General features: G+C 45.3%; 5 protein-coding genes across 5 annotated transcripts; 2 read left to right on the plus strand and 3 right to left on the minus strand.

Annotated features, from left to right (window-relative positions):
• Nucleotides 1-668: 668 nt before the first annotated feature.
• On the minus strand, nucleotides 669-3,148 carry LOC137912183 (glycerol-3-phosphate dehydrogenase [NAD(+)], cytoplasmic-like). Its single transcript, XM_068756534.1, has 8 exons — nucleotides 3,031-3,148; nucleotides 2,283-2,460; nucleotides 2,064-2,204; nucleotides 1,844-1,982; nucleotides 1,642-1,754; nucleotides 1,334-1,567; nucleotides 1,121-1,227; nucleotides 669-1,009 (listed from the first exon to the last, which is right to left on the minus strand). Exons 1-8 carry the CDS (start codon nucleotides 3,069-3,071, stop codon nucleotides 892-894), a joined length of 1,071 nt encoding a protein of 356 aa, XP_068612635.1. The 5' UTR covers nucleotides 3,072-3,148; the 3' UTR covers nucleotides 669-891.
• A 1,168-nt stretch (nucleotides 3,149-4,316) lies between these two features.
• Nucleotides 4,317-10,029, plus strand: LOC137912250 (oxysterol-binding protein-related protein 11-like). The gene is made up of 13 exons (XM_068756600.1): nucleotides 4,317-4,417; nucleotides 4,635-4,703; nucleotides 4,840-5,015; nucleotides 5,136-5,215; nucleotides 5,459-5,647; nucleotides 6,198-6,396; nucleotides 6,982-7,127; nucleotides 7,203-7,346; nucleotides 7,607-8,066; nucleotides 8,162-8,348; nucleotides 8,455-8,637; nucleotides 8,752-8,905; nucleotides 9,080-10,029. The coding sequence occupies exons 1-13, from the start codon at nucleotides 4,317-4,319 to the stop codon at nucleotides 9,134-9,136; spliced, it is 2,145 nt and encodes a 714-aa protein (XP_068612701.1). The 3' UTR covers nucleotides 9,137-10,029.
• A 401-nt stretch (nucleotides 10,030-10,430) lies between these two features.
• On the minus strand, nucleotides 10,431-14,252 carry LOC137912251 (high-affinity choline transporter 1-like). The gene is made up of 8 exons (XM_068756601.1): nucleotides 14,053-14,252; nucleotides 13,807-13,920; nucleotides 13,413-13,568; nucleotides 13,171-13,319; nucleotides 12,957-13,100; nucleotides 12,620-12,773; nucleotides 12,095-12,309; nucleotides 10,431-10,952 (listed from the first exon to the last, which is right to left on the minus strand). Exons 1-8 carry the CDS (start codon nucleotides 14,234-14,236, stop codon nucleotides 10,431-10,433), a joined length of 1,638 nt encoding a protein of 545 aa, XP_068612702.1. The 5' UTR covers nucleotides 14,237-14,252.
• Nucleotides 14,253-16,235: 1,983 nt separating this feature from the next.
• On the minus strand, nucleotides 16,236-19,213 carry LOC137912252 (high-affinity choline transporter 1-like). Its single transcript, XM_068756602.1, has 8 exons — nucleotides 19,030-19,213; nucleotides 18,840-18,953; nucleotides 18,560-18,715; nucleotides 18,319-18,467; nucleotides 18,105-18,248; nucleotides 17,231-17,384; nucleotides 16,833-17,047; nucleotides 16,236-16,745 (listed from the first exon to the last, which is right to left on the minus strand). Exons 1-8 carry the CDS (start codon nucleotides 19,211-19,213, stop codon nucleotides 16,236-16,238), a joined length of 1,626 nt encoding a protein of 541 aa, XP_068612703.1.
• A 3,944-nt stretch (nucleotides 19,214-23,157) lies between these two features.
• Nucleotides 23,158-25,841, plus strand: LOC137912254 (high-affinity choline transporter 1-like). Its single transcript, XM_068756603.1, has 7 exons — nucleotides 23,158-23,341; nucleotides 23,418-23,531; nucleotides 23,664-23,819; nucleotides 23,913-24,061; nucleotides 24,449-24,602; nucleotides 24,803-25,017; nucleotides 25,332-25,841. The coding sequence occupies exons 1-7, from the start codon at nucleotides 23,158-23,160 to the stop codon at nucleotides 25,839-25,841; spliced, it is 1,482 nt and encodes a 493-aa protein (XP_068612704.1).
• The last annotated feature ends 1,888 nt before the right edge of the window (nucleotides 25,842-27,729 follow it).

Consider the following 27,729-nt stretch of genomic DNA (forward strand, 5'->3'; position numbering starts at 1 on the left):
AGGACGGGATCGACCTGAGACCGGCTTATCCCATGGGAGTGAGTGCCCCCCCCCCCCCCCCCCCACATAGTTGGTGCCCACTTTTTGAGGTCTTTCCAACCCAAGAGACGGTGGGAAGATCCACATCTGGAGATAGACCCGGAAATTGATATGCTAAACGGGAACAGTGATGGGAGCCGGATCGTAGGGGACTATGAAAGGCTTCATCAGTCTGGTATAGCACGGCAGAGACGGGTGGGGGGGGGGGGGGGGACAAAGAATCCGCTTGTTCTTCAATCCACTGCGACCCTCGTGGGAAATCGCTCGCAGCTTTACTGCGGGACGCAACAGAAATTAAACAGGAAAGCTTGAAGTTTCCATTCCGGGAATTATCCATGATGCATTCAGAAGCCGCAGAATCATCCGTTGCATGTGCTGCTTCACAACAAGAAGGTTCTGGGTTCCAATCCGGACCTGGTGCGTCGATATGTGGAGCTGGGGGGGGTTCGACCCCCCCCCCAGTTGAAACACATGCAATATATCAGCTTTGTAATGCCGCAAACTCTAAAGGAAAGAAAGTATTTGAACAAAATAGTCTGTTTTGATTTTAAGCCACATAAAGACAAAAGACTTTTGTTTTAATTTTGCAAGCAAATTGACATTTAATAATAGAAAAGGAAGAAGCATCCAGATACACAACTAAAGCATTTAAAATTGTTTGCATACATTTCAAGTCTTTATAACTTTATGGGATTTTGATACTTTTGCCTTTATGGGATTTTGATACTTTTGTTGGAGAAAACAATTACACAGACATCAGTAAAAAAAAAAAAAAAAATCTCAAAAATGTTCCGTTTGTCGTTGAATTTGTGCGCTTCTATCCGATGAATCTCTTTCGCCCTCTAGCGGCCGCTAAACGCCGCTGCAGGAACCGCTCCGGTGCTCGGGGTGGTTCTGCAGACAGACGATGAACTCGTCCACCTTCTTGCCCTCGAAGCAGATCTCGTAGACGGCGGAGAACAAGGGGAACCTATTCCAGAGAAATAAACGAATCACAGAATCAGTTCGGGATATTCGAGGAGAGGAAAAATGCCACGCCTTGAAGCCTCCAACAGCCGTCCCAAGGAGGACGCAGACTCACTTGTCCACCATGTCCCTCTTCTTCAGCAGCTTGTAGACCTCGGCCGAGGTCTGCGGCCCCTGCAGCTTCTGGCCGTTGAGCAGTTCCGTCTCCAGCTGAGCGATGGGCTAGGGGGGGGGGGGGGGGGACAGGGACAAACCGAGTCTTGATGCCCGACCTCTGGAAGCTTCAGTCCCGACAACCGGCGCCCGAAATCTCCCCGCCGGACCTCACCTTGGACGTTTTGAAGAAGGCCTCGGCGACTTTCCGGTTCCGCCCCCCGTAGCAGGTGGTGATGAGGTCGGCCACGCCGCAGCTTTCCAGGAAGGTGGTGGAGCTCACGGGGCCTTTGCAGAACAGCTTGGCGAAGGCGACCATCTCCATCAGACCCAGCCGGATGACCGCCGCCTTGGTGTTGTCGCCGAAGCCGAGGCCATCGCAGAACCCGGCGCCGACCGCCACGATATTCTGATGGCGCAAAAAACATTTTTTTGCTTTCGGTTACCGGCGCTTACAGCTCGCCGGGGCGGCTGTCCGAATACCTTCAGGGCGCCACACAGCTCCACCGTGTCGCTTTCCTCGACCACGGTGATCCGGAAGTTGGGCGTCTGAAGCAGCTCTTTGAAGATGCGGCCGTTTTGCTCGCTCTTCGCGCCTGCGTCGAACACAAACCGCCTCTTTTCAGCCTTAAACCAAAGTCCTGCGCGCGAACATCACGAAAAAAAAAACAAGTCGCCGTCTAACCGATGGTGGTTTCACAGAACCTCCCGTCCGCCACCTCTGAGGCGATGTTGGCGCCCATCAGGACGCTGACGTCGATCTCAAGTTTCTCCCGGATGATGTCCGAGATGAGCTTCGGGCCGTCCGGCCCCTCATCGATACCCTGGACGACCATAAAAAAAAAAAAAAAACACGTCAAGGGTTGTAAAAATTTGACACGAAGAGCAATGGCAGCGGCCCCGACCTTGATGAGCGAGATCCCGATGGTTCCCTCCGCGATGTGAGGCTTCATCTTCTCGCAGATGCCGCCGATGAACTGGTGGGGGATGACGAAGACCAGGACGCCGGCCCTTTTGACCGCCTCCGTGACGTCCGGGACGGCCACCTTTTGTCGGACGCCGGCGTTAGTCCGATCGCAGAAAGCAAGCGGGGACCAATCAGCAGGGAGGTAAACGCAACTCACCACGTTTTTGGGAAGCTTGTGACCCGGTAGATATTTGACGTTTTCGTGCTCCGTGTTGATGATCTCGGTCAGCTTCTTTCCGTCAATCACTTCTTCGTAAACCCACATGTTGACGTTTGGGTCGAACCGGTTGGAGGATCGGACATTGTTCCCGATTATTTTGGCGATGGAGGAGCCCCTGGGAAAGGACAGCAGACGATCATTGATCCGGACCGGCCGTGGATCACGGCCCGTGGGGGGGGGGCGGTGTGCCTAAGTTACGGTGCCATCGTTCAAAATCATACAGTGCATATAGTTATTGTTGATATGATTTGGAGTTTGAAATAGTGGAAGTTGTTATGTTTATATATTATGATAAATAGGGGTGGGATTAAATACGTTTTCTTCTTCCCACTCCCTTTCAGGCTGAATTGGCATATTATTTATTGTTTAAATGTGGCACGGGCTGTTTTGTTTTGTTGCTTTTTTGTCAGTGCCTGAAATAAATAAATACCTAACCTAACCTAACCTAAGTGGAATTTATGCATTTCCGGTTTCTGCTTAAATCACGACAAACCGTGAAAAGTTTAATAATAAACAAGATACTTATTATTTCCATTTAACGCAAACACACCCCAGTGGTGCGTTCGAGTCCCCTGAGCGCGCACAAGGCTGCAGCAAAGATTGCGTTTCCCTTCTGGACTTTCTAAATGATGATTACCGGCATGAAAAAGACGCAATTTTACCGATTGATCAAATAAAAACTTGCCAGTTTCCAGATCCGACGATGCAAACTCTCTTCGCAGGCATTTTGGAAGTATTATATCCCTCCGTTCGTCTGAGATAGAAAGGCCGTTCTCTTTTTCTTCCGTCTTTTATGACTTCCTTACACGCCCCGTGGGCTTCCACAGTGGACTCACCCCTCCTTTCCTTCGCCGAGGCTGCGCCTCTGAATGTGGATCGATGACAAACCGAACAGAACCGCCCGAATGTGAACGCACATGTTTTTAACATTCTCGGTTTCAACTTTCACGTGTAATTGCGTTGACAATGCATCGTTATGTTTACGTTTAAAAACGTTGCAAATAGTCCGACTGAACAAGAAAGAGAGAAATCCCTTTCCCCGTCATTTATTATTAAAGATCGATGTATCCCATGGGGTTGACACTTAAAATTCCGCTTCCTCGTTGCACGTAAACGCAGCATTTAAGCGGAACTTCCGGCGTGGTTATTTTCACAATAATGTTCATGCTAGAAGAGCAGTATTTTTTTTAAACTGCTCGCACCGCTTTGAATAGAGTATCCAATTACAATATATTTTGAATATATATATATATATATTCAGAAGATAAAATACACCTTAAATCAAGGCTCTGTTAAATATTACATTTTCTTTGTTGGTGTTTTATTTTTTTTTAAGATGTCCTATACAGGAATTCAATCGATCATCGATTCAGTCATACTTGAATAAAAGACAGCGACTGAGATTTATCTTTAACCCGCATCCAATGTCAAACTAGATCTGTGAAAAAGGTAAGATAAAGTATATTATACTTTTAATAAAATACTTTTTGACCGATAAAACGCAATAAAATAATGTTAAATTCGACTTCCGGATTAGGTGCATTTTGACATTTTCCTGAACTATTTGTACTCTTTAAGCTGTATTAGTATTTTATACATTATTAGTATTTTTTATTTGTTTACTCATTATTTTTCTTAATTAATTCTGGACCAAGCGACACACGGAAGCCAGCGCTCGTGTCACGTGACCGGTGTTTTTTGTTGTTTTTTTAAAGCCGAGCTAGCTAGCCAAAACATAGCATCTACTCCCAGTATTAGCAAGGGGGAAAAAAAGCAATGTTTCATCATCCGTCATTTGATTTAGACAGTTAAAAGCTCAGCGACTGTGAGGAATGAACCGACACCTTTGCATTTTGTCTTACGGGAGGATCGTCCACCTTTTTAAATCGGTGTTGACTTGCTAGCTTGGCAGGTTAGCTTGATGCCAGCAACCTGACTTGGTGTCTGCAGCAGTTTTCGTTGCTCGTGACGATGCAGGGGGAAGCCACGGAAAACGAAGGCAAATTGGATGTTTTCCCACCGAACAGGACCCCGAGCTCGGGCAGAGCAAGTAATAAAAGCTGGCAGTATAGGTGAGTTGTCGTTTTATCCTGCTAACCCTTACATTTAAGCTAGTTTTACGTTAGCCAAGGAGTGGTTTATCTACGATCTACAGTCTGCAGTGACGTATCAGTTTTATTTTAAGCCGTGATTGACTTTGATTCTTGAAAATAAAGGTTATGATTTAATCTCTATATGCATCGAGCCATTCATCGGCACTGAAATATGCGTTTTTCCCTCTCCTGCCAGTGACCACATGGAGAATATTGATGGGTACTTGATGAAATACACCAACCTTGTAACAGGGTGGCAGTACAGGTGAGTTCCATACCTATTTTTTTTTTTAACTGTTTCCAGAACTCATCAGTCTTAACCGATCACTTCCTAATTTCATCCAAATGTCGCCATGTTTGCTGGCCGTGGCGGATGTGATCGCGGCGGCCGTCGTTTCCAGGTTCTTCGTCCTAAACAACGAGGCCGGCTTGCTGGAATACTTCGTCAACGAGCAGCTGCGTCCCCAGAAGCCCCGCGGCACGCTCCCGCTGGCGGGGGCTGTTATCTCCCCCAGCGACGAAGACTCGCACACCTTCACCGTCAACGCCATCAGCGGCGAGCAATACAAGCTGAGGGGTGAGCGTCTCGCCGACCGCAGGGCTCAAACGTATTGATCGGGGGTCGATCGATGCAGAGCGGGATTATCTTAGATGAGGTTTTCCTCTGACGTCGGTCTTTCCCGTCTGCATTTCGCAGCCGCCGACGCCAAGGAGAGGCAGCACTGGGTGAGCAGACTGCAGATCTGCACACAGCATCACACAGAGGCCATGGGGAAGGTAAGGTGTGTGTGGGGGGGGTGGGGGGGGTATTGATCCACTCTTCCACTCGTGTCATGGGTTTTGCGTGTCCGAGAGGAAAGTCGAGACGCTCCTTTCATCGGTGTGTGGAAATAATCGGGCCTCGGATTGAAACGAGGCACATTTGGGTCAGAACGGCGCCTCTTTGCGGCCGTTTGATTCCATTCCGGGCGGTTCCGTTCTAACGTCAGCCAACGTTTTTTTTTTTTTTTTACGTTGCAGAGCAATCCTCCGCTCAAGTCCCGGACCTACTCGATGGCGTCTCAAGGTAGCATCAGCTCCCCCATGTCGCACCGTCGAGCGAGCCAAAACCCCGGCTCGGTGTTCGGCTGGTCGCAGGCCCACAAGGGCTCGGCGCTCTACTCCGGCAAACGGTCCCTGCTGCCGGACCACCTGCTGGACGCCAGAGAGGTACCGCAAGCCGGAGACGCACTGTCACCCCCCCGCCCCCCCCCGCACGATCGGAATGTGTGCACACAAAGCGAAAAATGTCGCCCGAGAAGGAGTTTAGGGGAAGTTATACCTGCGTTTTCTTCAGGTTTGTTTCACAGAACGGCCACTAGTGGGCGCCGTGGCCCTTTCCGGAAGCAGCAGCACACCTGGTGAAAGCTTCCTGGTTTGTTCGTGTTTGGAAATAATAGCAGAAGGCTGAAGGAGCTGATTATCAGACAGGCTGGTTTTCATTCCACACATTGAATTTCTGAATCTGGGTGTCGCATTTTAAAAAGTTCAAAAGTTCATCCGTTGCTTGGAGCCGAACGGCTGCATAAGCGGCACCGTGTGTGAAAGAGACCTGGGCAGTTTGCCGCTGCGGTTTGAGCTGGAGCCGGTTTCAACTCAAACAGACTCAAAGCGGCGCCGAAGGCAAAAGTTTCTCTGCTGCCGTGTTGTTGTTTTTTTATCCCACGCAAGACAAAATGTCTCCAAAGACTAATGCAGTCCTCTTGTTTTTGGACTCCAGATGATGAGCCAGGCCCAGGGCCAGCACCGAGACCTGATCCAGAGCATCGAGGGTCTACCCGCAGTCCCGGGCCTCTCCCCTCTCGACCAGGATCTGCTGATGCTCAAGGCCACTTCCATGGCAACGATGAACTGCCTCAACGACTGCCTGCACATTCTGCACTTGCAGCAGCTGGGCAGGCAGCGAGGCGCCCTGGGAGGTAAAGCCCCGCCCCCGTCCGGCGATATCGTTTCCTGCTTTCTAAAAGTTCGGCTCGGGTTCCTGCGAGTCGGCCAAACGTCGCTGTCGTGGGGGGAAAAAAAAAAGGAAATGCTGGACGAACTCGTTGCAACAAGCGAACGGTTTGCGTTGGCGGCACGGTGGAATTATTTTGCATTATTGATGGGGGTGGGAGGGGGGGGGGGTGGGAGGGGTCAAGCCGGTGTCCCACTTCTTCTCCGCCGATCTCGTTACTCCAATTTATATTTCATGAGTCTGATCACAGCAGCCAATCGGATGAAGTTGTCCAAAGTTGAATTTGAGCGAGCATTAAAATGCGCACGCCACCCCGAGAAGCGGGACCAATCAGAGTGCGGGGATGCTTCCGGGAGGCGGGGGCCTACGTATCCTGATAGCCGGGGGCTCGGTTGGGTTACGCTCTGTGTGTCGGCAGCCAGGGTGGAGTGCGTTGGGCGCCGGGCGTCCCGCTGCGAGTGTCTGAGGGACTCCGGAGGGTGGGGGTGGGGGTGGGGGGGGGAGGGGCACTGCCCAGTCATACCTCTGAACCCCTCCCCTTTCATGGCAGGACCCACCATCGAGTGGTTGGAGCCCAAGCTGCCCGACATCCTGAAGAACGGAAGCGGCTCCCTGGGTAGCCTGACGACCGGGGGGGGCCCGCCGGAGGGGGGCCCTCCGCAGCTCAGCAGCCCAGAGTCCGGCAGCCTCTCGGGGGTAAGACCCCCACCCACCCACCCCTTCCTTTAAACCTCTGCAGGTTGTTGACGAAAGACGCATCTCCTCCATCAGGAGCAGCAGGAGGACATCAATGCGGAGGAGGAGGTCGAGGACTGCTCCTCGGACCAGGAGGAGGAGCTCGGCGCCGTGGAGGAGGAGCGCAGCGTCATCCTGCACCTGCTGTCCCAGCTGAAGCTGGGCATGGACCTCACGCGGGTACGTCGAGTCCCGCGTTCCTCCGTCCTTTCACTCGTTTCATGTTTGTCCGTTTGCGGGACATCATGTCCAAAACCCTGGAAGACGAGAGATCGTCCTGCCTTCTGATTGGACGCTCTGTCCGGGACAGACATCCTATCTTCCAGTGTCTGTTTGTTCCAGTATTTGGATATCCTCCTCTTGGGTTTCTGAGGTGGATCTGGGTCTAGACCCCCCCCCCCCATGCATTTTGACCTCGTGTGTTCGCCCTTCGCTCCCAGGTCGTCCTCCCCACCTTCATTCTGGAGAAGCGCTCCTTGCTGGAGATGTACGCCGACTTCATGTCCCACCCGGACCTCTTCGTGGCCATCGCCGACGGCGCCGCCCCAGAGGACCGCATGGTCCGGTTTGTGGAGTACTACCTCACCTCCTTCCACGAGGGCCGCAAGGGCGCCATCGCCAAGAAGCCCTACAACCCCATCATCGGCGAGACGTTCCACTGCTCCTGGGAGGTGCCCAGGAGACCCGAGAGCGGCGCGCCGCCGTCTCACGGAGGCCCCGACCCGGCCGCCCCCCAGGATCCCTACCAATTGCGATTCGTGGCCGAGCAGGTGTCCCACCACCCCCCGGTGTCCGGCTTCTACGCCGAATGCCAGGAGAGGCGGATGTGCGTGAACACGCACGTGTGGACCAAGAGCAAGTTCATGGGGATGTCGATCGGCGTATCGATGATCGGAGAAGGTTCGGCCGGTTTTAGAAAGCATCCGTCTTAACGAAAATGACAAAACCTGCAGCTGATGCCCCCCCCCCCCCCCTCTCTCGCCCCCCCCTCCCAGGTTGCCTGTATTTGCTGGAGCACGACGAAGAATACACCTTCTCGCTTCCTTGTGCGTACGCTCGCTCCATCCTCACCGTCCCCTGGGTGGAGCTGGGCGGCAAAGTGAACATCGCCTGCGCCAAGTCGGGATACTCGGCCGGCATCACCTTCCAGACGAAGCCCTTTTACGGTGGCAAACTCCACAAGTGAGTCCCCGGTTTCTGCGGAACGGAGCCCGCCGCCTCCCCCCCCAGAGAGGTGGGAATCTAACGTCGGGTGTGGTTCCCCCCCCCCCCCCGCCTGCGTCTCCAGGGTAACCGGCGAGGTGAAGCACAACGCCACCAACGCAGTCGTGTGTCGCGTGCAGGGAGAGTGGAACGGCGTCCTGGAGTTCAGCTACGCCGGCGGCGAGACGAGGGCGGTCGACGTCACCAAGCTGCCCGTCACGAGGAAGAGGGTCCGGCCCATCGAGAAGCAGGGGCCGACCGAATCCAGGTCGGAGACGCGGACGCGGGGCGGGGCGGGGCGTGGCGGTGCTCTACGCGTCGTCGTAGAACAACAATCTCATCTGTTTAATGTCTTTCTGATTCCCCCCCCCCCCCCCCGCAGGCGTCTGTGGCAACATGTGACCGAGTCCTTGAGGGAGAAGGACATCGAGAAAGCCACCGAGCACAAGCGGCTCCTGGAGGAGCGGCAGAGGACGGAGGAGAGGCACCGCGCGGAGACCGAGACCCCTTGGAGGACCCGGTGCTTCGACAGAGAGGTGAGCGGCGTCCTCTGTGGCGTCCGTGCAAAGGAGGCGTTCAGATCTGGTCTGGTTGGGACGGATGTCCAACGGGACGCTGCAGCGGAGTGGGGACGTGCTGATGCTGATTATTGATTGCATGTATGATTTGTGAACACCCGTTTTGTTTCTCTCCTCCCCCCCCCCCCACAGGGTGAAGGCTGGATCTATCACGAGCCGCTTTGGAAAAACTCCGCCTTCAAATCCTAGTTTCTTCATGAATGGGATGTTAATATTGTAGATTGTGTGTGTGTGTGTGTGTGTGTGTGTGTGTGAAGCTTTTCTACCACTGATCTTCCTTTTTTTTTTTTTTTTATAATCCATTGTCATGAAAAGCTTCTCGCTGTGCAGGTAATGCTACGTTCTCTACACAGCCTCAACCGACCGATCAATAACGCTGAGTTCGGCTGATCGACCCGGATGCGCTTCTTCCCCAAATGAGAGATCCCACGGAAAATAATCCCAAAATCGTTGGAATGCAGCCTAATAAATATAAACTCCTTGAACTGTGGGACTCAGAAAACGAAATCTAAATCGGTTTTGAACTTTGGCCGATCTGCTTTCGTCCCTGTTGGAACATTAAACTTCCTAATCGCCGCGCTAACCGGTGACGCCGGTCACCTCGTTCAAACATTCACATGCTTCGGATGAATGGATGTCAGTTGGAGGATTTGTCTGCAGTTTCTCATATGAAGTTGTCATAAAAACTGGGAAGTCCTAGATTATTGTGATAATCTCGAAATACATTTGGGCCAGATTATAAATCCAGGAATTAAATGTTTTTTTTTGTCTCGAATCAATGCTGATGGCTGAAATAATGACCTGTTGTGAGGCTGCTGCAAACTGGCACCTCCCTATTTTTTAGCTTTATGCTATGCTAGCTGCAGCTATGAGAATGAGAGGCCTCCGTTGAAGTTTCTGTTCTGCCTGAGTGGCGTTTAGATATTCTGAAATATTTCGGATGCCAAATAACCAAATTTGAAATGATGAAATTATTCAAATTGTCTTTGACTCACTCGTGTCTGCATCACTTAAAGTTGTCTGTTGTGAAAGCTTTTAACCAAATGCGTTTGTTTTGTAATGCAAATAAATATTTTTCTTTGAATGCATTTCCATCCACTCTCGGCCTTTTATTATTATTTGTTCTTATTTTTAAAGCCACTATTTTGTGCAGGCGTTTCTCACTGCAGTGTTTTCTCTACTAAATCTGCTGCGTGCCGTGTCGAAAATTGTACCCGTCAGTTTGATCGTCTTTTTATTGCATCATTGCTCAAAAAAAAAGGACGTTGATCGCAGCTGTTTGCAGGAAACAAATCAAACAAGGGCAGTTTAAACAGTTCAAAGCAACAGAGTTAACACAATCATGAATGTCGGTGACGTAATCAGAAATCAAACAAACGCCATCAGGAATTCATTATATCCGGCAATTATTTAGAAACTTTCATCTGAATAATAGCAGACGATCACTTCATATAAAGAGAGCAATTACATGCATGAAGTAAAATTAGGATTCAGCCTTCAGCATAGGCAAAGAGACGGTTTCATCGCCGTCACCCTCTCTGGCACCATCTGCTGGTGACGCTTGCTGTGTTTTCACCTTGAACACATCCCACCTCTCTGGAAGGATTCCCTTTTGAAACAGAACTGAGAACACGTATGAGAGCGCTAAAATGGAAACCAGAGTAATCAGCATGCAAATGGTCTTGAAAGGCCAGGTCTGGACGTAGACGCCATCCTCTAAAATGCAATGAGGGAAGTGCAGGATCACAGGGAGGCCGATCAGAGGCTCTCCACACAACAGCCTCAACACCACTGCAACCAGGATGCCCGCGGTCGCTCCGTAACCGTTGGAGACGTCAGTGAAGAGGATGCAGACCAGTTGGGGGAATATAATAGTATAATTCAGGTCTGAGCCGAGGATCCAGAATATCAAGATTCCACTGCTGAGGTTGGTGAGGGAAGTTCCCACAAGTCCTGCAACTATTATAGAGCAACGAATCACCCACTTCAGCTCTTTATCCGATGCCTGTGGAGCAGAGAACAACATATTTGAATAAGTATATGGAATATCAATCAAATACAAAAAAAAGAGAGACATCCTCCGAACAGAAACTGTCTGATGATGCTCTACAAAAATAAAAATGTGTCCAGAGGACAACATGTTTGAGTCAAAATATTAATTAGGTTAATTAATTTTAGATCAAACCAATACGGCAGGTTTAATATAAATATTGACCGTGTGTAAGACATCCCAACACTTGGTTGTGGGCTAACCAACTTAAGTTAGGACCTCTCTGAGGTTTCTTCCTATCACGATGCGAGACCAGCATCAAGGACTTAATTATTATTTTTTTAAGTGCCTTGAGATAACTTTTGTCGTGATTTGGTGCTGTACAGGCACACCTGACTAACTGGCCAAAATGCTGGCCTGCTCTTGGTTCCAAAAATTTCAGACGGGGGCGGAGCTTTCAGTTATCGGCTCCCTGTTTCCATTCGTGAGACAGACACCATCTCTATGTTCAAGATAGACTAAAGACTTTCCTTTTTGAACCCTTATAGTTAATCAATACAATAATCAATATGCTGTCATAGACCAGCACTGGTGGCTGAACATCATGACACACTGAGCTCCTTCTCACTATATATGTGAGTAATCTCTCTCTCTTCCCCGTAGTCTTGTGCTCTCTCTCCCTCTGTTTGTCCCTCTTTCTGTCTCTGTCTGCAGGTCCTTCTGTCCGTGGTGCTGGAGAAACTGGACCCGAGGCCCTCAATGCTGTTTCCCATATCGCTGGCATTAGCATTTATAGTTTTATACATCTTGTTTTTGTCTGCTCATGCCTGTCATTCGTTCGCTCTCTCTCTCTCTCTCTCTCTTAACCAGCCGGTCAGACAGATGGCCGTCCACCATGAGCCTAGGTTCTGTCCAAGGCTTCTGCCTGTTAAAGGGAAGTTTTTCCTTGCCTCCCTTGCCAAAGCGCTTGCTCTTGTGTGTCAAGTCGGGTTCTGTCTTTCCTTGATACTCCTGTAAATTGCCTTGAGATAAATTTCTGTTGTGATCTGGCGCTATAGAAATAAAACTGAATTAACATACTATATTTCGGCAAAGGTGTGTTCTTTTGGAAATTGAAATCTGACATAATTTCCATGGTCCTGTTCAACGCAGTGCACCTGACTCCTGATGGTCTGGTAGATGTTAGTGGTGAAGATGGTGGTTGCAGACAGAAGAAAGGAGTCAGCAGATGACATCGCTGCAGCAGCAACACCTCCAATGGCAAAGGCAAAAATGAAAGTTGGGGTTGATTGGGAAAGGGTGATGGGAAACGCCATGGCCGATTCTCCACGCTCATATGGAGAGGGGGAGCCGTAGGAAGTGGAATTCCAGTCTGAAATAAAGGAATAATAATTATGAACCGTTTCCAACACCAGAACCAAATGTGTGTTGTTAACCAAGTACTTATGTGGAATAGATCAAGTCTGGTTCAACAAGCTAGTATAAACTAACATCAAGCGACATTGAAGCCATCTGTCTATGAGACAACTGTGGAAACCGCCCTGGTCCAAATCGGCTCACGACTGGTCCCTCGGAAACAATTGCGGTCATAAGCCGACGACTACCTGTATTGAGATCTCTTGACCGAAAAGACAGCGCAGTTTGATGCCAAGACCGTATTTACCCTACAAGTAAGTCCCAACCTGTCGATGCCGCCACGGCTCCAATCAGCATGGATGGGATTCCGGCAATGATGACAACTCCTGCCGCAATAAAACAGATGAGCCTGGCTGTGGAAGTGGAGCTGGAGGAGAGTGTCCTCTGGTGGAAGTCCTGAAAAGCCAGATTGCCCATGCTCTGAAAAGATTAAGAAGGTGAACGTTTACTTTTGGTTGTTTTTAAATAAATTGTTCATACTTGGAAAGTGGTTAAACATCTGTATTTGTCAACTGGACAAATTCGGTGACTGAATCCTTGATGTTTATTTTGTCTTTGGAAGACAAAAAAAATTTCCCATAGGACTATTGCGATTTAATTTACCATCAATAGAAAATTATCAATCCATCTCCCAATCTCATGTGACTCAAGCCGACCGAGCCATGGCGCCTGGTAAGTGTTGTTGACGGCTGTTTCAATGAGGTCGGTATAAATACCAGACGTCAGAACGAACGGGACGCACAACCACTGCGAAGAGAAGAAGCCCAAATGAAGAAGACTGCAGCTGAAACGTTAACATTCGCTTGATGAAACTCACCAGGCTGATAAGTATCAGTGACATCTGGATGACGTCAGTGTAAGCAACTGAATAAAGACCTCCGAGAACAGTGTAGATGATGGCCACCGCAGCAGAGATCCAGACACAAACGCTGAAGGGCAGATCCAGAACCACCGTCATGGTCGCTCCTGGATGGGTCAAATATAAACAGCACAGAATGAAGAAACGATATGAGGAAGTCAGGAAGTGAATGTTCTTTAGTGTCGGTGAATATTTTGTACCCAAAGCAATAAGTATTGAAGGAATCCAGATAACTTCACTCAGGACAGAAACGATGGATAGAACTGCAGTCAGTTCTTTCCCATACTTTCTCTGGAATGGATCCATCATACTGATGTAATTCTTCTCCCTCATTGGCTTTGCAAAGAACAACCCACCTTTAAATGGATATAAAAAGGTAGGAAAGTCTCTGTCATACAGGATGTCGATGAAGATTCTTTTGAGAATACAACCCTTGACATATACTTTCGAAGAAGTGAGTTCAAACGCAACTACTACTTCCAACTGACGATCAATGACAACAATACTAACTCCTGTTGTTGGTCAGTCAGTCAGAAACACTACATTATAAGAATAACATGGACCTTAGTATCTTGCATTGGACACAACGCTTACCAACGATGAAGGAAAACGACACTTGCAGAGGAATAAGAGCCCAGATCAGACCCTTGGTGGGGTTGTAAACCGCCTCTGAAATCCCAACGACGAATGCGCCGCCAACCCAGGTGGCTGTAATAGAAGAATCGACATACCGGTACATAGGTTCAGGTATTGCTGACACAAAGATAGTCAGTTTAACCTCTAAAATTATACCGATGCATGAACATGAGTCACACATATTAGAGATATAGTAACCCTCACCTGACATTGTGAACATTCCCAATATCAAGCCAACACTCCGGTTTGCCAAGAAGGAAGCCTCTATCTGTCCACTGTTTGTGTTCTTCGTCATTTTCTTCGATTTCACTGATGCCCATATGCCGATTCCCAACACAGATAAGTAGAAGATGATTATTGTTATGAGGCCTGGAATGTGGAGAGCCATTGCGATCCCGTTGGGTCAGAAAGCCTTTCCTTTGTTTTGCTCTGTGCATGTGTGTCTGGATATATGACAGGACAACTGAGACACACCCAGCTATCGCGCCATGTGAGGAAGCCTTTTGCCGAGAATAATGACCCACCTCTCTGTCTAAAGTGTCTAATTATTACATCAGGGTTCAACTACACTGCAGAACAATTGAAACATCTATCAGAGCTTCATCCAACCGGAGGTTGGTCCAGGTGCTGACCAACAATGCCCATTTGAACATTTGGCAAATAGCTTGCCATTGTTCAGAAAAAATAAGCCACATGTTGGCAATTTCTTGTACATGAAGCCCACAGCAACCTGACATTTTACGACCCAGGGAGAATTTAACAAGTTTGTACCCGAACTGCAGGTGAAAAACTTTGAGAGGATTATAGTTGAGTCAAAGCATCAACAAAAAAATGCAGACATTTAGAGAATTACATGACTTCTTAATACAATTAACTCACAACAATCAAATATTCAATTGAGTATTGAGTAGAATTCAGCCTTATCCTTTCCTGACCATAACTCTCAGAACAACTCTATGTATCTTTTAAAGTCCCAGGAAGCGAAGGAGGACAACATTTTGGAGAGCCTCGATGCTTCTTTCCTGTGCCGAATGAATAGCGAACTCTGGCCAATGGCTAACTTGGTCATTTATCCCGGTACATAAATGCCTGACTGACCCCTTGTCTAATATTTCATAGACTCTTCCTGGAATGTATTGCATGTTGAGCAATCTGGAACTTTTAACAGACTTCTTTGTTATACATTATACTTTCAAACCGAGCCTCAGTTTGTGATGTATTTATTTTTTTACAGAGGATACTGCAGTAATATAGTAGCCAGATACTGCCAAGAGACCGTTAGTAGACACTTTATTCCATAATTGCACCTTACACTTACATAAACCTAAACATAATAGTTCTGCCTTTGGAAGGCTTTGTGTCCTTGATGTTTGGGGATTGTACATATCGTTGATGTACTCCACTCGTACTTTTTTAATCACCGGACACAATGATCGAACTGGGGGAGGATCCCAGAATGCAGAGCCAGAGGCAGGAGTGAAAGTTTGACAACAGCTTTTTTACTCATAAACGCAAAAGGTAATTGAGTATTTTAACAGAAACACAAACACACTACACAAATGAACTAAGGCTTGGGCTGGCTATGAGGTCCAGACTGGCACCCTGAGTGGCTATGAGGACAAACCACACTGGAGATAGAGGAAAGAAACTAACACGAGTCGGCAAAGGGACGGATGGCGATAGCCTGGTAGGAGGGCAGGGGTTAAATAACAAACATTTCTAATTACAAAGTGACTGGCAGGTGTGTCTCAAGGTGTTCCGCCAACTCTCCCGTGGCCACGCCCACACTTCAAGTCAAGGAAAACACAGTGTTAGAGAGGCAGATACCTTCACATTTGTAACAGATTTTTGAGTATGTAAATAGAGTTTACTTTGTTTGTTTTTTATTTTACTTTATTAACAGAAAAAAAGCAATTATAAACATTGTCCTGAGACTGGGCTTTATACAGCAAATATGATTTACCATTAGATTTGTGCCACCACTGAGAAAGTCCTTAATTGGGCCCCATCTTTTTTCAAATAGTTTTGAACTGCAGTTTTCCTATCCATTGTGCCATTGTGGGTGTCTCAAGTTTCAACCAGCAGATTGTTATCATTTCTCTTGCAGTCATTAGCAGGAGATGGAGTAACAAATGTTGATCCTGAGAAAAACTGTCCGGGAAAATGTCCAATAGGAAATCCAAAAGGATCCAGGGAGAAATGGTAAATGTTGTTTTCAATGTTGAAATTGTAAATTTTTTGAGAACATTCTAAACAGAAGGTTCACCATGTCACAATTACACCACCTTTAAAAATAAAACAATCTCGACTTAAACATGATAATGAAAATCCCTTTTCAAAATAGTGTGATCACTGAAGACAAGCTTGTCACTATAATACCAAAAAACTTAATTTATTTCCTGCAGCATCGGTTCAGAGACGGTTTCATCTCCCTGAACCTCTGCTGGTGGTGCTTGCTGTGTTTTCACCTTGAACACATCCCACCTCTCTGGAAGGATTCCCTTTTGAAACAGAACTGAGAACACGTATGAGAACGCTAAAATGGAAACCAGAGTAATCAGCATGCAAATGGTCTTGAAAGGCCAGGTCTGGACGTAGACGCCATCCTCTAAAATGCAATGAGGGAAGTGCAGGATCACAGGGAGGCCGATCAGAGGCTCTCCACACAACAGCCTCAACACCACTGCAACCAGGAAGCCTGCGGTCGCTCCGTAACCATTGGAGACATCAGTGAAGAGGACGCAGATCAGTTGGGGAAAACTAACAGCGTAAGTTAGGTCTGAGCTTAGCATCCAGAACACCAAGACGCCACTTCTCAGGTAGGTGAGGGAAGTTCCCACAAGTCCTGCAACTATTATAGAGCAACGAATCACCCACTTCAGCTCTTTATCCGAAGCCTGTGGAGCAGAGAACAAAATACTTCATCAAATGGATGTGGAATATGTTTGATGAAGAGTTTTGGATCACACTCCATTGTCTTGTACCTGACTCCTGATGGTCTGGTAGATGTTAGTGGTGAAGACAGTTGTTGCAGACAAAAGTAAAGAGTCAGCAGATGACATTGCAGCAGCGGCAACAGCTGAGATAATGAAAAAGTTCATATAGCTAGGAGTAAAATGTTGAACGGTGATGGGCAAGACCATGGCGCCCTCCCCTCGGTCATATGGAGACGGAGAGCCGTAGGAGGTGGAGTTCCAGTCTGAAGTACATGGAAATTAGGGCAAGTTCAATAATGATATCAAAAGACGGTACGGTAGTGTACATTTCTGATCGGTAAATTCAAGAACATTTCAAACTGTCTTTCAAAGGCAATATAAAAACACAAAACGCTGCTCAAATATTTGTGAAAACATTTTTTTGGACTCCACGGGAGATTCCCAACCTGTTGAAGCCGCCACAGCTCCAATCAGTATGGGTGGAATTCCAGCAACAATGACACATCCTGCTGCTAAAAAGCAGATGAGTCTGGCTGTTGACGTGGACGTGGAGGACAGTGTCCTCTGGTGGAAGTCCTGAATAGCCACATTGCCAATACTCTAAAGAAAAGATTTTAAAGCAGAAAGATCATCTTGTTTAGATAAAGCTCACACAAAGGCAAGAAATGTTGGGTCAGAATTTGGAAGCTCTTTAATGCAGCTTGTTGTCTGACTCTAGAGGACTTTCTAAAGTACATTTTAAAATGGACAGAATGTGAAGATAAGATGAAACAGCATAGACATGAGCATTCGAAATGGGAAATCTTGTGATGAAAGCAGGAGTCATGATTTGAAGATCATAAGAAAAAAGCACGGTCAATCTCCACTGACTCAGTAATCGGGGGAGGAGTTAACTCTTGTATTGAGTTTCGATAGGTGTGGTGGATCTGGCACGCATGAAAACCACCACCAAAGGGAACAGCTCTCACCCCGGGCCAAACAAGATCAGTGCGGCCCCCCTAGAACATCCCAAGCCATGACAGGAGCCACCCGGAGAAGGACCAGCCCAGGGTCCCGGAGCCGACACAGCCGATGCACCAAGGTCAGCGTACTGGCATGGGGCTCAGGTGGTCGGTCCGGTGCCCCACCGACCCCCAGCACCCAAAATCCCACGCCCACCAACAACGCTACCCCACCCTTCCTGACGTACATGTACGAAGTTCAAGTCCAAAGTGTATATGGATTTTCATGATGGGAAAGTTAAGTTCTTGAATTACTCATCCAGCTTTGTTGAACAAATGCAGCCAACACTCATTACACGTCTTCAGTACCGTCACTCACCATCAATAGAAAATTATCAATCCATCTCCCAATCTCATGTGACTCAAGCCGACCGAGCCATGGCGCCTGGTAAGTGTTGTTGACGGCTGTTTCAATGAGGTCAGTATAAATACCAGACGTCAGAACGAACGGGACGCACAACCACTGCGAAGAGAAGAAGCCCAAATGAAGAAGACTGCAGCTGAAACGTTGACATTCACTTGATGAAACTCACCAGGCTGATAAGTATCAGTGACAGCTGGATGACGTCAGTGTAAGCAACTGAATAAAGACCTCCGAGAACAGTGTAGATGATGGCCACCGCAGCAGAGATCCAGACACAAACGCTGAAGGGCAGATCCAGAACCACCGTCATGGTCGCTCCTGGATCGCTCAAATATAAACAGCACAGAATGAAGAAACGATATGAGGAAGTCAGGAAGTGAATGTTCTTTAGTGTCGGTGAATATTTGTACCCAAAGCAGTCAGTAATCCAGGTGTGCAGACGACTTCACTTATGATCTGAAAAACGGCCAGAACTGCAGTCAGTTCTTTCCCATACTTTCTCTCGAATGGATCCATTAAACTGATGTAATTCTTCTCCCGCATTGGCTTTGCAAAGAACAACCCGCCTGGACGGATGAAAATGAGTAAAAAGAAAAACTCTTTTCATTCAGAAGAACGGTGCAGGTCTACAGGTATATTTATTACTTTTGCAACTGCAAGGTGCTTTCTTGTATTTCACACAACGCTTACCAACGATGAAGGAAAACGACACTTGCAGAGGAATAAGAGCCCAGATCAGACCCTTGGTGGGATCGTAAACCGACTCTGCAATCCCAACGACGAAGGCACCGCCAACCCAGGTGGCTGCAACAATGAAAATGAGCTAAAATTTAATTAAAAGTTTCAGGATATTATTCAGTCTTCGTGACTTAAAACTCACCGGTCATTGTGAATATTCCCACCATCAAGCCGATGCTCCTGTTAGCCAAAAATGAAATCTCGACCTGCCGACTTTGTGCGTTCTTTCCCATTTTCTTAGACTTCACTGATGTCCAGATGCCGATTCCCAACACGAATATGTAGAAGATGACCATCATTATCAGACCTGCTACGTTGAGAGCCATCGTAAGCCAGCCGGATCCTTAAACCTCTGCGTTCCTTTAGCCGGTGTACACGAATGTGTTCGTGCCAACATTGGCGGTGGTGACTCACTCAAACTGGTTCTTAATAATAGCTTCTATGCAAAGTATGCGTGGAACCGAATTCTGACTTTGTACCCGCTGGACTGATGGCTCACTTTGTCCTCCAGGAAGTCATCCAAAAAAACTTCCATGATCCCATCTGTGGTAATGCACTGGACCCTTGGAATACTGTTAAAATATGAGTCCAAATAATACTGGAACTTTCTTTGAGCAGTATTTTGACTTCCTGAAACAATACAGTTATGATTTGGCAAATAGCTGCATTAGAATAGTCCAAATGAACAGTCATACAATCACCATGTGAACATTAGAAGACAAGGTAGTTCTCAATTCTTGCGGAGTAAAACATGACTGTTAGCCTTTGAAAACGGAAAAGACGTTTTTAACAGTACGGATCATTATCCTGGGGGAAGTGTTGTCAGAAACCTGACTGACATTTCCAGTCAATGTTTAAGGCAATTAGTTTAGTGCTTAATGGAGCGTACTGTCAATTTTATGGTGACATTTGCCAATGGGCGACAATTACACTCAATGTGCGGTGAAGTCTTGTTCATGAACTTGTCCTTCGGCTGCTTTTCACCAGTGTTTTCAGAACGAAGGCTTCAAATGACAGACACAACACGGATTTCGGAAAGAAGCGTTCAGGGAAATTAATGAGTGAATTCATTTCATGGCATTCACACAACGTTCCACCGTCAGGTACATGTAAATAAAGCCAAGGTCATTTAGAACAATGACCGGAAAAATACTGGCTTTTTCCTTTTGTCCATTTTTCTCCGAGTGAAAAAGTGAAAAGCAGCCGAAGGACAAGTTCATCAACACAATCTAACGAAGACTTCCCCGCACATTGAGTGTCATTTTCGCCCATTGGCAAATGTCAACACAAAATTGACAGTATGCTCCTTTAAGCTCCAAAATAATTGCCTTAAGCGTTGACAGTGTTGTCAGGTTTCTGACAACACTTCCCCCAAGAGACAAAACAAGGATAATGGTCCGTACTGTTAAAAACGTCTTCAAAGGCTAACAGTTTTATTCTGCAAGAATTGAGAATTAGTAGTAGTAGTAGTAGTAGTAGTAATTTTATTTCAGTCAGTATCTTGAATGAGAACAAGGAATTAAAAAAAAAAAAATCAACAACATAACAATGACTGAAAAGGTATTGGCGGAAGTGAAACCCTTATTACATCTTGAATGAAAACACCCAACTTACATAGTAACATACAAAATAAACAAAATATATATAATTCCTATATAAAGTTTTACAAAATAAATCTGTATTAGTTATATGCCCATGTCCTTAGTTGAGTATGGTCCATTCAATCATTGTAATGTAAAAAACAACCAGCAACAACAGAAAGCAAAAAAAGCAAAAGTGCAAAAAAAAAACAAAAAAAATTAAAAAAAACCAAAACAAAATGGAAAACAGACAGTTTAGGTGTGTAGTGCTGCATAACCAGTAATTACATAGGATTTAAACCTTTTTTTAAATGATTGTACTGTCGTCAAGTTCTTTAATGTCTCATCCAGGCTATTCCATACGTTTACTCCTCTAACTGAGATGGATCTGCATTTCGTGTTTGTTCTGGCTTCTCTTTTTTGATATATATAAGTTCCCCTCAAATCATAACCGGTTTCTCTTTGTTTGAACCTTTTTTGAATGCAGTGTGGAAGATTGTTATTGTGAACCCTAAACATAACCACAGCTGTGTTGAGATCGACTAAGTCCTTTAATTTTAATATATTTAGCTGGATAAACAGTGGGTTTGTTGGGGCATTATAATCTGCATAATTAATTAATCTGACTGCCTTTTTTTGCAAAATAAATATCGGTTTGATTATTGTTTTGTAATTATTCCCCCATAATTCCACACAGTAATTGAGGTAGGGAAGAATGAGGGTATTGTACAATAAACAGAGTGCTTTATTGTTTACAACTGCCTTAATTTTATACAATATGCCGATTGTTTTTGACACTTTTGTTTTCACGTAATTTATATGAACTTTCCAATTCAATCTATCATCAATATGCACTCCCAAAAATTTTATATTACTCACCCTCTCAATTTCTATTTGATTAATTTTTAATTTAGTTTGAGTATATATTTATTTGTTTCCAAATATAATATATTTTGTCTTATTCAAAGTCATTGATAATTTATTGTAATCAAACCATTTTTTTAGTATTTCTAAATCTTTTCCAACTGTAATCATTAACTGCTCAATATTTTGTCCAGAACAATAGAGGCTGGTATCATCGGCAAACAAAATACATTGCATGTTCCTAAGGACTTCACAAATGTCATTAATGTACATTATAAACAATTTTGGCCCGAGGACAGAGCCCTGCGGGACTCCATGAGTTATTAAATGCTTTTCTGAACTAACATTTGCCATTAGTACATATTGCTGCCTACCACTAAGATAACTTTGAAGCCAATCATAGGCAACTCCTCTAAAGCCATATCTGAACATTTTTGACAAAAGTAATTCATGATTTATAGTGTCAAAGGCCTTACTCAGATCCACAAAAACACCTACAGTATATTCTCTTTTATCTATTGCACTACTTATTTCCTCCACCAGTTCCATGACTGCCATTGAGGTGGACCTGTTTGCCCTGAAACCGAACTGCCGATCATTTATTATATTATGCTTATTTATAAATTCATTCATCCTTATCTCAAATACTTTTTCTAGTATTTTTGAAAATTGAGAAAGTAAAGAGATCGGTCTATAATTAGTAAAATTTTCCCTATCTCCATCTTTGAAAATAGGTATTACCTTTGCAATTTTCATTGTTGTTGGAAAAATACCTGTGAGAAATGACTGATTACAAATATGTGTGAAGGGCATAACGATACAGTCAATTATCTCCTTTAGCAGCATCATATCCAAGTCAAAACTGTCAGTGGACCTCTTACTCTTAAATGCAGTCACAATATTCATAATTTCATTTGCATCAACTTTTCTGATAAAAAAGGAATTTACAGTGCTTTGAATATTGCTTACACCTACTTCCATGATTTTCTGTGGTGTAACAATTCCTTGTGCAAGTGTGGGTCCAACATTGACAAAGAAAGTATTAAATGCATTTACTATTTCTGTGCTATTTTCCATGGTTATTCCATCTTTAACAAAACACTTTGGATAATCAGTTTTCTTTTTCTTGTTCTTAAGTATATCATTCAGAACTTTCCACGTGCCTTGAATGTTACATTTCTGCGCTTCCAGTAGTTTATTGTTATAATTTTTTTCACATGATCTTATTATGTTAGTCAGTTTATTTTTATATGTTTTATACCTCTTTTCTGCTTCTTTAGATTGTGATTGTAGAAATAGTTTATAAAGGTGATTTTTCTTTTTACACGGATTAACTATTTCTTTTGTGATCCATGGCTTGTCATTCTTTTTTTTTTCTTTGATGCTGTACTAGATTGTCACCTTACCTTCTAATCTTCACATGATGATTTTATGACTGTTCATTTTGACTATTCTAATAGTTATTTATTTATAGTTATAGCTATTTGCCAAATCATTATTGTATTGCTTCAAGGTGTTTAAAATACTGCTGTAACACTTCAAGAAAGTTCCAGCATTATTTGGACTCATATTTTAACAGTATTCCAAGAGTTCAGTGCATTACCACACAAAGGGATCATGGAAGTTTTTTTTGGAGGACTTCCTGGAGCGCAAAGTGAGCCGTCATTCCAGCGGGTACAAACTGAGAGTTCGGTTCCACCCATACTTTGCATAGAATCTATTAATAAGAACCAGTTTGAGTGAGTCGCTACTGTCAATGCGACACAAACACATTTGTGTACACCGGCTAAAGGAACGCAGAGGTTTAAGGATCCGGCTGGCTTACGATGGCTGTCAACATAGTAGGTCTGATAATGGTGGTCATCTTCTACATATTCGTGTTGGGAATCGGCATCTGGACATCAGTGAAGTCTAAGAAAATGGAAAGGAACGCACAAAGTCGGCAGGTCGAGATTTCATTTTTGGCTAACAGGAGCATCGGCTTGATGGTGGGAATATTCACAATGACCGGTGAGTTTTAAGTCACGAAGACTGAATAATATCCTGAAACTTTTAATGACTTTTATATGGATTTTCATTGTTGCAGCCACCTGGGTTGGCGGTGCCTTCGTCATTGGGATCGCAGAGTCGGTTTCCGATCCCACCAAGGGTCTGATCTGGGCTCTTATTCCTCTGCAAGTGTCGTTTTCCTTCATCATTGGTAAGCGTTGTGTGAAATACAAGAAAGCACCTTGCAGTTGGATGAATCACTGCAAACGATCGTTAATAAAAGTAATGAATATACCTGTAGACCTGCAAGTGTATTTCTTTTTACTCGTTTTCATCCGTCCAGGCGGGTTGTTCTTTGCAAAGCCAATGAGGGAGAAGAATTACATCAGTGTAATGGATCCATTCGAGAGAAAGTATGGGAAAGAACTGACTGCAGTTCTGGCCATTGTTTCTGTCCTGAGTGAAGTTATCTGGATTCCTGGATTAATGACTGCTTTGGGTACAAAATATTCACAGACACTAAAGAACATTCACTTCCTGACTTCCTCATATCGTTTCTTCATTCTGTGCTGTTTATATTTGAGCGATCCAGGAGCGACCATGACGGTGGTTCTGGGTCTGCCCTTCAGCGTTTGTGTCTGGATCTCTGCTGCGGTGGCCATCATCTACACTGTTCTCGGAGGTCTTTATTCAGTTGCTTACACTGACGTCATCCAGATGTCACTGATACTTATCAGCCTGGTGAGTTTCATCAAGCGAATGTTAACGTTTCAGCTGCAGTCTTCTTCATTTGGGCTTCTTCTCTTCGCAGTGGTTGTGCGTCCCGTTCGTTCTGACGTCTGGTATTTATACTGACATCATTGAAACAGCCGTCAACAACACTTACCAGGCGCCATGGCTCGGTCGGCTTGAGTCACATGAGATTGGGAAATGGATTGATAATTTTCTATTGATGGTAAGATTAATAACACTATTGCTGCTAAATTATTTCTCTTGCCAGGATAAATATCAAGGGTTCAGTCACTGAACTTGTGAACCTTCACAAGATTAACAAATAAACATGGCAAACTGAACCTGTTGTTAATGCAAGGGCAGCGTCTTGATGGGATTTGCTCTTAATCTTTTCAGAGCGTGGGTAATCTGGCTATTCAGGACTTCCACCAGAGGACACTCTCCTCCACCTCCACTTCCACAGCCAGGCTCATCTGCTTCATCGCGGCAGGAGGCGTCATCATATCCGCAATCCCATCCATGCTGATTGGAGCCGTGGCGGCTTCGACAGGTTGGGACTTACTTGTGTGTGATTGGGAGGCGCAGTGAATTTAAGAATTAGTCATGCAATGCTAAAGAAGTATTTGATGACAATCAGTTTCACGAGTTTCCCAGTGGACACATGCTGATGGATTTATTAGCCATTCTTGGGGAACACACATTTGGTTCTGGTGTTGGAGACCGTTCATAATTATTGTTCCTTTATTTCAGACTGGAATTCCACTTCCTACGGCTCCCCCTCTCCACATGAGCGTGGAGAATCGGCCATGGCGTTGCCCATCACCCTTTCCCAATCAACCCCAACTTTCATTTTTGCCCTTGCCATTGGAGGTGTTGCTGCTGCAGCGATGTCATCTGCTGACTCCCTTCTTCTGTCTGCAACCACCATCTTCACCACCAACATCTACCAGACCATCAGGAGTCAGGTGCACTGCGTTGAACAGGACCATGGAAATTATATTCATAGTTGTTTCTGTACAGCCCTAACGCTAACCCTAATGAGATTTATCTCAATACACGTTTAAAAAAAAAAACTCTTTGATGCTGGTCTTGCATCATAATAGGAAGAAACCTCGGACAGGTCGTGAGTTAAGTTGGGTAGCCCACAACCTTTAACACAGAAAGAGTTACGATCTCTTTCACTAGTTCAGGATTTATATTTAAATTACCTGCAATTGTTGATTTAATCTAAAATTCTTTAATGACTATTTACTCAAGTATTTTGTTCTGTGATCCACAGGCATCGGATAAAGAGCTGAAGTGGGTGATCCGTTGCTCTATAATACTTTCAGGACTTGTGGGAACTTCCCTCACCTACCTGAGAAGTGGAATCTTGGTGTTCTGGATCCTCGGCTCAGACCTGAATTATACTATTATATTCCCCCAACTGGTCTGCGCCCTCTTTACTGACGTCTCCAACGGTTACGGAGCGACCGCAGGCTTCCTGGTTGCGGTGGTGTTGAGGCTGTTGTGTGGAGAGCCTCTGATCGGCCTCCCTGTGATCCTGCACTTCCCTCATTGCATATTAGAGGATGGAGTCTACGTCCAGACCTGGCCTTTCAAGACCATTTGCATGCTGATTACTCTGGTTTCCATTTTAGCGTTCTCATACGTGTTCTCAGTTCTGTTTCAAAAGGGAATCCTTCCAGAGAGGTGGGATGTGTTCAAGGTGAAAACACAGCAAGCACCACCAGCAGAGGTTAAGGGAGATGAAACCGTCTCTGAACCGATGCTGCAGGAAATCAGCTAATTTTTTGGGCGGGTTATAGCGACAAAGTCCCCCGACACCTCGTTATGCTCATTGTTGTTCGAACCTTTTGTTTTTTGACATTTAGATTGCCCCCTTATATTTTAACCTCCCTTTTCCCAGGTTATAATCCCTCAACCTCCCTGCCTAAAAAGAGTGAACAGTAAAGATTGTATAATGATTTACATTCCAGAATATGCTTTGCTTTCTGTAGTATTTCAGTGGACTTTTTTGCAGTACTTTTGCTCGTACATGAGATTTGAAGCAGATTTCCAGCAGATTTTATTATCCAGAATTACACCAAGAAATGTAATTTCATATTTCTTTCTATTTGTGTATTTTCTGTTATCAGTTCTATATGAGAGTCTGTTTTATGTCCTCCAATTAAATTATTTCTGTCGAACAACAGCTTTAGTTTCTTTATTTCTGCTGTAATAATCTTTAACATCTGCTGCAAATTCTCTTGGAAGAACAAGGGTCAGAATGACTTGCCTTGTTTGCAGAGGAAAATTAAGCATTGTTGAAAACGCTGCCGTCCGCATTCTGGACCAAGAGTCCAGCAGATGTAGGACTTTAAAAAAATAGCCAACCAGTAATTATCAGACAGGCGGCACGGTGGTGCAGTGGTAAGCGCTGTTGCCTCACAGCAGGCAGCAGGTTCGAATCCGACTTGTGGCCTTTCTGTGCGGAGTTTGCATGTTCTCCCCGTGTCTGCGTGGGTTCTCTCCAGGTTCTCTGGCTTCCTCCCGCCACCAAAAACATGCAGCCTACGCCGATTGGTGACGCGAAATTGCCCGTAGGTGTGAGTGTGTGTGTGGCTGATTGTCTGTCTCTGTGTTGCCCTGCGATGAACTGGCGGCTTGTCCAGGGTGTACCCCGCCTCTCGCCCATTGACTGCTGAGATTGGCTCCAGCTTGGCCCGCGACCCGATAACGGAGTAAGCGGTTGGAAAATGAATGAATAATTATCAGACCAAAAAACAGAGTAGAATCGAACTGATACCACATCTGTGGAGTAATTTATTTTTATGTTATTGGTTATTGTTAAATGTCGATGATTTATGTACGAAGGACTTTCTATTCTATCTAATAAATATATTCATCATCATCATGAGGGAGAAGCTTAACATAAAGCCTTCATGATTAAAAATATTTTTTATTTGTCCTGAGATTATTGGCGCCATCGCGCCTTGTGTGTGTGTGTGTGTGTGTGTGTGTGTGTGTGTGTGTGTGTGTAGAGAGAGACTCTCCCCTTGATTGCGCAATTATGCTTCCTCACATCTCCTGACACCTTGTCAATCCAGACTTTCCTCTTGAGACTCTTGCGATTCGGGTGTTTAGGTATGACTCTTGGAAGTGTGGTTGGATAAAAAGGGGTGAAGCAATAATAAATCCACTGCACTCTCTCATCAGAACATTGTCTATGCCTCACTTTTAGTCTGTCCGTCTTGTTGGGCCCATGCTTCATGCACAGCCTTCAATGGTGCAACATCGGAAATAGAACTGATGAAAACACGATAGGCTAGTCTGCCAAGAGGGCGGGTGACGTTCACGGGCACATAATAAAAAAAACGAAATTAAAAGTGCATGAAGCTCAAACAATGACTGGCACCATGCAGATGTCAAATAATGACTCCTGCTTTCATTGCAAGACTTCCCTTTTGGAAATGTGTTCTCTTGTGCAAACCAAAACCTAATTACAGATTCAGGGTGTTCCTATTTCAACAAACAACATCATGCTCATGTCTATGCTGTTTTATCTTGTCTTCACATTCTGTCCATTCAAACATTTATTTTAGAATTTTTGATCCTGAGAAAAACTCTCCAGGATATTGTCCAATAGGAAATCCAAAGGATCCAGGAAGAATTGGTAAATGTTGTTTTAAATGTTG

This window comes from Brachionichthys hirsutus, chromosome 24 (genome assembly GCF_040956055.1).
Source record: "Brachionichthys hirsutus isolate HB-005 chromosome 24, CSIRO-AGI_Bhir_v1, whole genome shotgun sequence".
In the NCBI taxonomy this organism is placed as follows: Eukaryota; Metazoa; Chordata; class Actinopteri; order Lophiiformes; family Brachionichthyidae; genus Brachionichthys; species Brachionichthys hirsutus.

Bases quoted from the DNA above. Each gene is read 5' to 3' on its own strand.
- LOC137912183 (XM_068756534.1), bottom strand. From the start codon at position 3,071: ATGCCTGCGAAGAGAGTTTGCATCGTCGGATCTGGAAACTG. The intron at 2,461-3,030 runs GCAAGTTTTTAT...GTCCTTTCCCAG, and splicing joins ATCGTCGGATCTGGAAACTG to GGGCTCCTCCATCGCCAAAA. The intron at 1,010-1,120 runs GTGAGTCTGCGT...TCTCTGGAATAG, and splicing joins AAGAGGGACATGGTGGACAA to GTTCCCCTTGTTCTCCGCCG.
- LOC137912252 (XM_068756602.1), bottom strand. From the start codon at position 19,213: ATGGCTCTCAACGTAGCAGGTCTGATAATGATGGTCATCTTCTACATA. The intron at 18,249-18,318 runs GTGAGTTTCATC...TTCTCTTCGCAG, and splicing joins CACTGATACTTATCAGCCTG to TGGTTGTGCGTCCCGTTCGT. The intron at 17,385-18,104 runs GTGAGTGACGGT...TCTTTTCTTTAG, and splicing joins TTGATAATTTTCTATTGATG to AGTATTGGCAATGTGGCTAT.
- LOC137912250 (XM_068756600.1), top strand. From the start codon at position 4,317: ATGCAGGGGGAAGCCACGGAAAACGAAGGCAAATTGGATGTTTTCCCA. The intron at 7,347-7,606 runs GTACGTCGAGTC...CTTCGCTCCCAG, and splicing joins TGGGCATGGACCTCACGCGG to GTCGTCCTCCCCACCTTCAT. The intron at 8,067-8,161 runs GTTCGGCCGGTT...CCCCCCTCCCAG, and splicing joins CGTATCGATGATCGGAGAAG to GTTGCCTGTATTTGCTGGAG.
- LOC137912254 (XM_068756603.1), top strand. From the start codon at position 23,158: ATGGCTGTCAACATAGTAGGTCTGATAATGGTGGTCATCTTCTACATA. The intron at 23,342-23,417 runs GTGAGTTTTAAG...TCATTGTTGCAG, and splicing joins GGGAATATTCACAATGACCG to CCACCTGGGTTGGCGGTGCC. The intron at 25,018-25,331 runs GTGCACTGCGTT...TGTGATCCACAG, and splicing joins ACCAGACCATCAGGAGTCAG to GCATCGGATAAAGAGCTGAA.
- LOC137912251 (XM_068756601.1), bottom strand. From the start codon at position 14,236: ATGGCTCTCCACATTCCAGGCCTCATAACAATAATCATCTTCTACTTA. The intron at 13,101-13,170 runs GTGAGTTTCATC...TTCTCTTCGCAG, and splicing joins CACTGATACTTATCAGCCTG to TGGTTGTGCGTCCCGTTCGT. The intron at 12,774-12,956 runs GTAAATTAAATC...TAATCTTTTCAG, and splicing joins TTGATAATTTTCTATTGATG to AGCATGGGCAATCTGGCTTT.